The following is a 7,926-nucleotide window of genomic DNA, read 5'->3' on the forward strand; positions in this document are numbered from 1 at the left end:
GAGGGGCGTTCCTGTCGCCCTTCTGGGGAGCCCCCCCCCAGGTAAGCACCGCCCCAGTCCCCAGCCCTGAGCCCCTCACCCACAGATATCTAGTTACTCTTACCGGTCTTGTGTTTGGGACTTTTCTGTTGTTTCAGTGGCAGAGCCTGGAATGTCTTTCTGCAGGGAAAGCGTTGGGAGGGGGGTGGGCAAAGAGCCGGGATGTGAAGCTAACTAAAGCCCCTTCTAACATCTCCCCAGATGCTCCTCTCACCTTGACGGGCTGCAGAATAACACCCACATTTTGTTCCCGACCATCCGGTTCTCCTGTGGGACGGGGAAGGGCAAGGGTTGCACTGGCACCGGTTCAGGTAGGGACTGTTGGGGAGTTGCTGGTGGAAAGGGAACAGTTAATACATAGGAGGTGGGAGGAGGCAGAAAAATATGCTGTGGTGCAGAAAGAGGGTGTGATAAACCTGCTGGGACTTGTGTCACCTGGTTCCTAGAGTCTAGGAAGAGACTCTTAGGGTTTGGGGTTGGAAATTCCTTCATTTTTGGAACACGAAACAACGCCCCCTGGACAGTGTTGGGAAAACCTTCCTGACCCCTAGCGCTGGAGCCGGAACGGATCAACCAGTGGTTGCTGTGAGATAAGAAGGGGGCACCCACCAGTAGGGCTTAGGGGAGATGCTCCATCTCCTTGCATCCAGCTGCTGGGAATGAGGAGGGAGTTGGGCTTATTACCTGGGGGCCTGGAGCCTGCTGGAGGCTCCATCTCCTGTATCAGCCTCTGGCTAGTGAGTGAGTGATGAGGGTGAGGACCCCTGTCCCCTCTCTCTGCTGGGAGGGGTGAAGGTCTCTCTCTTTCTCCCCTCACCCTGATGCCTCCTGGATGCTCTGAGCGGGGTGGGGGTGGGACTCTGACTGCGAGCCTCCCAGAGCTTCCATATGATTGGCTTCTCTCCCCCACGAATAGTGGGGCTGTGAGTGGAGCAGCAGGTACTGAGTGTTGGACTCTTGCTCTTTCAGTGGCCGGTGACCTTCGAGGAGGTGGCTGTGTATTTCACCAGGGAAGAGTGGGCTCTGCTGGACCCCGCTCAGATAACCCTCTACAGAGCCGTCATGCAGGAGAACTACGAGACTGTAACCTCGCTGGGTAAGGATTCCCGTCCCCTCCATTCTTGGAAGGGGAAGTGACGAAATAAGGTTCACGTCACCCCCACAATGCCACCTCTCCTCTGCCCAGTTTCAGCATCACCCTGACATGCCAGTGACACGCACACTAACACTCAGCCCTCCCCCGTTACAGAATGCTCCAGGAACAGGGCCCAGGAGCAGAACAGGGCAACGTCTAACAACTTCTCTTTGCTAAGGCAGAACTGGGGTTTAGGTCTGGCCTCGTGACTGGAAGCTGCCTATACCTGTTCTGAGCTTCCTCCACACAAACCAGCTCAGACATGCAAAATCTTACCACCCATTTCCCCTCTCCCTGAGGATTCCTTCGGGGTCATTGTCTTCATTTACCCCACACGAAGCCCTGGAGACCATTAACACGTACGCCACCGGAGTGCTGACAGTCCCCATGGCAAGAACTCCCCCTTGTGCACCTTCACTGGCACTACTTAGAAAACTCAGCCCTGAAATGGGGCAGACTTGGGCCCACAGAGGTCACATACACCTCTCTGCATACCACGGTCACAGCTCTGCCAGGCTGCTCCAACTGCTCCCTCCACCATCCGATTACAGCTACAGCTGGCACAGAGCACACAGCTGCAGGGCATGCGGATAAATGCTGGTGTTCCCGTCTGTGAACGCAACACAAACAATGGGACGTTCTTAGTCCTTCCTCATATCTATTATAGATTTTTTTTAAGGCCAGAAGGGGATATTAGATCATCGCCTCTGATCTCCTGTATCACACAAACCATAGAATTTCATCCAGTCACTGCTGTACTGAGCTGAATACCTTGTGTTGGACTAAATCATCTTCCGGAAAGGCATCCAGTCTGGACTTGAAGACTTCAAGTGATGGAGAATCCTCCACTTCCCTTGGTAGCTCTTAACCTCTGCACCACCCTGACAGACACATTCGCAGCGGCTATTGCCGGCTCCAGGGTTTGTGGGTGGGGGCAGAGTTAAGGTTACAATGCAGGGGTGGAGTGTACTTTACCTCTTCATTTTCTGTTTTTTCAGAGGTTTAACTTTACCCACCGTCTATATGCTGGAAGGGCATGAGGCCACACTGGGCAACTGTAGATAATTCATGTAGTTTATGGACATTTGATTTCCTTGATTTTTTTTTAATGGACCTTTTTTTGCCGCTATAACTGCGTCTACTCTAGAGATTTTGCTGGCATAGCTCTTTCAGTTAGGGGTGTGGGGTTTTTTTTCACATCCCTAACCCACAGAGCTAAGTCTAAGTGCAGATCAGGCAAAAGTCTGCATTTGGATTTAAGTACTCTAAAATAGTGCTCTTAACCCAGGTATGTTGATATCAGAGAGCAAAACTTCCAAAAGGAACTCCTTCAAAATGCAATAAAAATACGCAACATACATTGTCCAAAAGCTGTATCTCAGGAGCCCCTTGATCAATTAAACCCAAATTTCAACCAGTAGCCCAGCTCGGCATGCCAATAAAGAGTAGCAAATTTCAAGACAATATGAGTAAGTGTAAGTCACTGCAGTTAGAATGATCATGCCAAACCAAGTTAATTTCCTTCTTTGAGAAGGTTACGGCCGCAATGTTCCCTCTCGTTTTTCCCATCCATGTGCGGAATGAATTTTGTTATGGGCACCAGTATGGAGGTGATGTGTGGCGGGGGTGGGGCCGAGGGGTTCGGAGTGTGGGAGGGGGCTCAGGGATGGGGCAGAGGGTTTGGCTGTGGGGGGGGTGAGGGCTCCGGCTGGGGGTGCGGGCTCTGGGGTGGGGCCAGGGATGAGGTGTTTGGGGTGCAGGAAGGGGCTCAGGGCTGGGGCGGGGGTGGTTTAGGCTCTGGGGTGGGGCTGGGAAGGAGGGTTTCAGGGTGCGGGAGGGGGCTCAGGGATGGGGCAGAGGGTTTGGATATGGGGGGGGTGCGGGCTCTGGGATGGGGCCGGGGATGAGGAGTTTGGGTTGCAGGCTCCCCCCAACCCTCTTTCCCCGCACCAGCACCTGGTGTGCCTCTCCCCACTGCAGTAGCTCTGGGGCTGGGGGAGAGACCATAAAGATAAAACAATACAGAAATGAGGATTTCACAACCACAACTATTGAGAAGTGAGTTCTTGCCAGACAGAATGCTAGCGAACTAAGTTTTCTTTAACCATCTTACGATCTGTTTCTTTATCTGGTGATAGTGGGGGCCATTAGGACGGGGGTCTCCTTCTTAACAGCCGGATATTCCATTGTTTTAATGTCATTTAGATGGAATGTGAGGATGTGACTTCCTGCTTCTCAGCCAATGGCAGCTGCTCGGCTGCTCTTTTAATCTGGCTGCAGACAAAGGCCTGATCCTTACAGGGCTGTGGCCGGGGCAGAGGTGCCTCTCCCCGGCTGCAGTCCTGAGCGCCTGCACGGCTCTTGATAGCCTGCTGCATGGCCGCGCAGCTTGGAGGGAACTTAGATTACTGGCCTAGTGGATGGGGGGAAGCAGTGGAGTTGTCATAGCTTGATTTTAGGGATAGTGATACAGCCCCACATGACATTTACATAAGGAAATGGGGTAGATGAAACTAGTATATGATGAGTGCACAACTGTTTGGAAGACAGTAATCAGAGAGTAATTATCAATCGTTCGCCCTCATATTGGGAGGCTGTCTCTTAATTGGTCCCAGAGGGGTCAGTCCTGGGTCCAGTACTATTCAATATTTTAATTACATGGACAATGGAGTGGAGAGGATGCCTAAGGGTACATCTTCACTACCCGCCGTATCGGCGGGTAGCAATCGATTTATCCGGGATCAATATATCGCGTCTCGTTAAGATGTGATATATCGATCCCCGAACGCGCTCACCGTCGACTCCGGAACTTCACCAGAGAGCGGCGGTAGCGCAGTCGACGGGGGAGCCGCGGCCGTCGATCCCGCGCCATCTGGACCCCAGGTAATTCAATCCAAGATACATCGACTTCAGCTACGCTATTCGCGTAGCTGAAGTTGCGTATCTTGGATCGATTTCCCCCCCCCCTCCCCAGTGTAGACCAGCCCTATGAAATATGCGGATGACACCAAGCTGGGAAGGATTGCTGGCATTTGAGAGAACACTATTAGGATTTAAAATCACTTTGACAAATTGCTCTGAAACCAACAAGATGAAATTCAATAAAAGTAAGTGCAAAGTACTCCACTTTGGAAGGAAAAAAATCAAATACACCACTACCAAATGGAGAACGTCAGTCTAGGTGGCAGTACTGCCGAAAAAGATCGGAGGCTATAGCGGATCACAAAGTGAATATGAGTCAACACTGTGACGCAGGTGCAAATAAAGCTCAGATCATTGTTTGGTGTATTACCAGGAGTGTCAGATGTAAGACACGGGTGGTAATTGTCCTGCTCTATTTGGTACTGATGCGGTCTCAACTGGAGTACTGTGTCTAATTCTGAGCATTACGCTTTAGATGTGGAAAAATTAGAGTGAGTCCTGAAGAAAGCAACAAAAAAACAAGAAATTTAGAAAACTTCACCTAAGAGGAAAGTTTTTAAAAAAAACTGGACTGTTTTAGTCTTGAGAAAAGAAGGCTGAGAGGGGGGCCTGATAAAAATGTTATGGTCTGCTATAAAAAGGATGGTGCTGAATAATTCTGCCTGTCCACCAGGGTAGAACAAGAAATGACGAACCTAATCTGCAGCAAGGGAGATTTAGGTTCGATATTCGGAAAAGCTTTCTAACGATAAGGGGAGTTAATTACTGAAATAGGTTACCGAGGGAGATTGCGGAAATCTCGATCGTTGTAGGTTTTTAAGAACAGGTTGGACAAACACCTGTCAGGGATGGTCTAAGGTTACTTTGTCCTGCCACAGGACATCTTTCCAAGGTGCCTTCCAGTGCTACCTTTCTACGATTCTATATCCTTCTCCACACACTGGGCAATTTTCATATTCCCTACCGTTACACCTGACTCTCTATAGTCCATAATTCCTCAAAGTGGGCTTTATTCACATCTAATACCCCTGAGATCCTGCATTCAGTGATATCCCTTCTGCCTCCTCTTCCTTACTGCACTGAACACCTCTAGCCCGTTCTCACCGGTCCCAGCTTCCTTAGGGCTTTTCCCACTATCATTGGGTCTCATTCTGTCAGTAAGAAGCAGTTTCAGGGGGACTTCCCCTCTGGCCGGAGTCTTCACTTTCTGGGCCATGGAGTTACCTACCCTATGTTTTAGGAGCCCCTTTGATGAGGAGTGTCTGGCTGTGTGTGTTCCCAGCAGAGATGGAGATAGGCAATTCACTCATAAGCAGAGGGACCTGCACCTTTGAGCATACGGGGAGCTGGCCCTGGGACTTTATTGCTTTAAAATGAGCTGGGGTTAAAATAATGGAACATTTTTTGGTGACAAATGTCCCATGAATTCCCCTGATCTCCCGTCTCATGAGCAGGGTTTCCAGCCTCCGATTCTGACGCGGTTTCCGAGCTGGAGCGAGGGGAGGAGCTGTGGGTCCTGGATCTCCAGGAAAGAGAGATCCTGAGAGGTAAGGACTCATTAAACCAACTCAAAGACTGGCAGTGCCTGAAGGAAACAAGAGGCTTTGCCTACCAAGACCTTGTGAGCTCTGCATGTTCAGTATTGTCCCCAGCAGGTGTCAGGTCAGATATCGCTCAGGGCTTCCTACCCATCCCGACCCCTGGCAGGAGCTCCTTCCCTTCCCTCTGAGTGTTTTCATGCAACGTAGAGGCAGACTCAATTCCCTCCTCTCTCCCCACATAGGGAAGAGTTTTGGGGAATTCGGTTCCTGATCATTTCCCCCCCATCTCTCCAACACTTTTGGTTTGCTCTCCGCGTTTCCATTCCTATTTCTGAGGTTTCTCTCTCTATCCCATCAGGTGGCGGGATGGTGAGTGAGAACACGGAGCCGATGTCTCAGCAGGAAGAGGCTGAGGGAGTGGAAGCACATAGGGGATTATCGCAAAGATCTAAAAGGAATGCGTCCATGTGTCGTGAGCAGGGAAAAGCCTGTGAGAGTCAGCTCAGGCCAGGGACGCAGCAGGGCAACCAGTCAGGGGAGAAAGCTGGTGAATCTATTAATTGTGAGGGAATGCACAAGGACCTCAAGGAATCCACAGCCCAGCAGAGAACCCTCATGGGAGATAGAAACAACACATTTACTGAGCGTGGGGAAAACTTCAGTAACTGCTCAGTCCTTATTACCCATGAGAGAATCCTTGCGAAAGAGAGACTCTATGAATGTGGTGAGTGCGGGAAAACCTTCACTCGGAGCTCACACCTTATTAGACATCAGAGAAACCATACGGGAGAGAAGCCCTATGAGTGCTGTGAGTGTGGGAAAAGCTTCAGTCAGAGTTCAGACCTTATCAGACACCAGCGAAGTCACGTGGGAGAGAGACCGTACGAATGCTGTGACTGCGGGAAAAACTTTATTTACCGTTCAGACCTTATTAGACACCAGAGAATCCACACTGGACTCCGACCCTACGAATGCGGTGAGTGTGGGAAAAACTTCAGCGACCGCTCAGACCTTCTTACGCACCAGAGAATCCACACAGGAGAGAGACCCTATGAGTGCAGTGAGTGCGGGAAAACCTTCACTCGGCGTTCACACCTTGTTAGGCATCAGAGAAGCCACACAGGGGAGAAACCCTATGGATGCTGTGAGTGCGGGAAAAGCTTTGCTGACAGCTCAGCCCTTATTAATCATCAGAGAATCCACACGGGAGAGAGACCCTATGAATGCAGTGAGTGCGGGAAAACCTTCATTGACAGCTCAGCCTTTAGTAAACATCAGAGGATCCACAAAAAAGAGAGACCCTATGAGTGCTGTGAGTGTGGGAAAAGCTTCAACGTGAGCTCAGCCCTGGTTAGACATCAGAGGATCCACACAGGAGAGAGACCCTATAGATGCTCCGAGTGTGGGAAAAGCTTCCATCAGAGGTCACACCTCATTTATCATCAGAGAATCTGCAAGGGAGATCAATAACATACAGATCTTGTCTATGCATGAAAAAGGATTTTTTTTTTCTGTAGGTCTTTTGCTACATAGTGACCTGTAAGGGTATTTACACCATTTTCTTTGCTGTGTTCCCTCAGCTTACTCACGTGAATTGCCAGCTTTTGCCTTTGCAATTCACCCTTCTTTGGAGTCTCTCCCATGGTCCTTATTATCAACTCCCTTGTCCTATGAGTATGTGTCCTTCCTACCAGATATTTCCATCAGCCCCATGTTGGGGAGATAGGGGTTATGACAGGTTCCCCTGGGTGCAACCTGGGGAACTGGGGTACTGGTGAGCCCTCTGTCTTACCAACCTGGGCTCCCTTTCACACTATGATGCTGTGACAAGCTGCAAACCTCTCCAGGTCTTGCACTTACACAGCCATCCACAGGCTGGGACACACCCAACGGAGTTACATGAATGCACTTCTAGCCACTCATGAACCAACAATAGAGAAGCTTCAGCCAATTTCTCTAGCTCCCCAGACTAGGACCCCAGGTCTGTACCGTCTTGCCCTGGTCAGAAGGCTGGCCAGTGTGAGTTTATAACCCAGTCTGGCCCTCCCTCAATGTGGAGAGGACATAGATTCATAGACTCTAGGACTGGAAGGGACCTCGAGAGATCATCGAGTCCAGTCCCCTGCCCTCATGGCAGGACCAAATACTGTCTAGACCATCCCTGATAGACATTTATCTAACCTACTCTTAAATATCTCCAGAGATGGAGATTCCACAACCTCCCTAGGCAATTTATTCCAGTGTTTAACCACCCTGACAGTTAGGAACTTTTTCCTAATGTCCAACCTA

The 7,926-nt window shown here is 50.2% G+C and overlaps 1 protein-coding gene across 1 annotated transcript; it reads left to right on the plus strand.

Annotated features, from left to right (window-relative positions):
* Nucleotides 1-1,101: 1,101 nt before the first annotated feature.
* On the plus strand, nt 1,102-7,749 carry LOC112125660 (zinc finger protein OZF-like). Its single transcript, XM_024224046.3, has 3 exons — nt 1,102-1,135; nt 5,551-5,643; nt 5,996-7,749. Exons 1-3 carry the CDS (start codon nt 1,102-1,104, stop codon nt 7,105-7,107), a joined length of 1,239 nt encoding a protein of 412 aa, XP_024079814.2. The 3' UTR covers nt 7,108-7,749.
* Nucleotides 7,750-7,926: the final 177 nt, after the last annotated feature.

Source organism: Terrapene carolina, unplaced genomic scaffold (genome assembly GCF_002925995.2).
Source record: "Terrapene carolina triunguis isolate 2854851 unplaced genomic scaffold, T_m_triunguis-2.0 Scaffold779, whole genome shotgun sequence".
NCBI lineage: Eukaryota > Metazoa > Chordata > Testudines > Emydidae > Terrapene > Terrapene triunguis.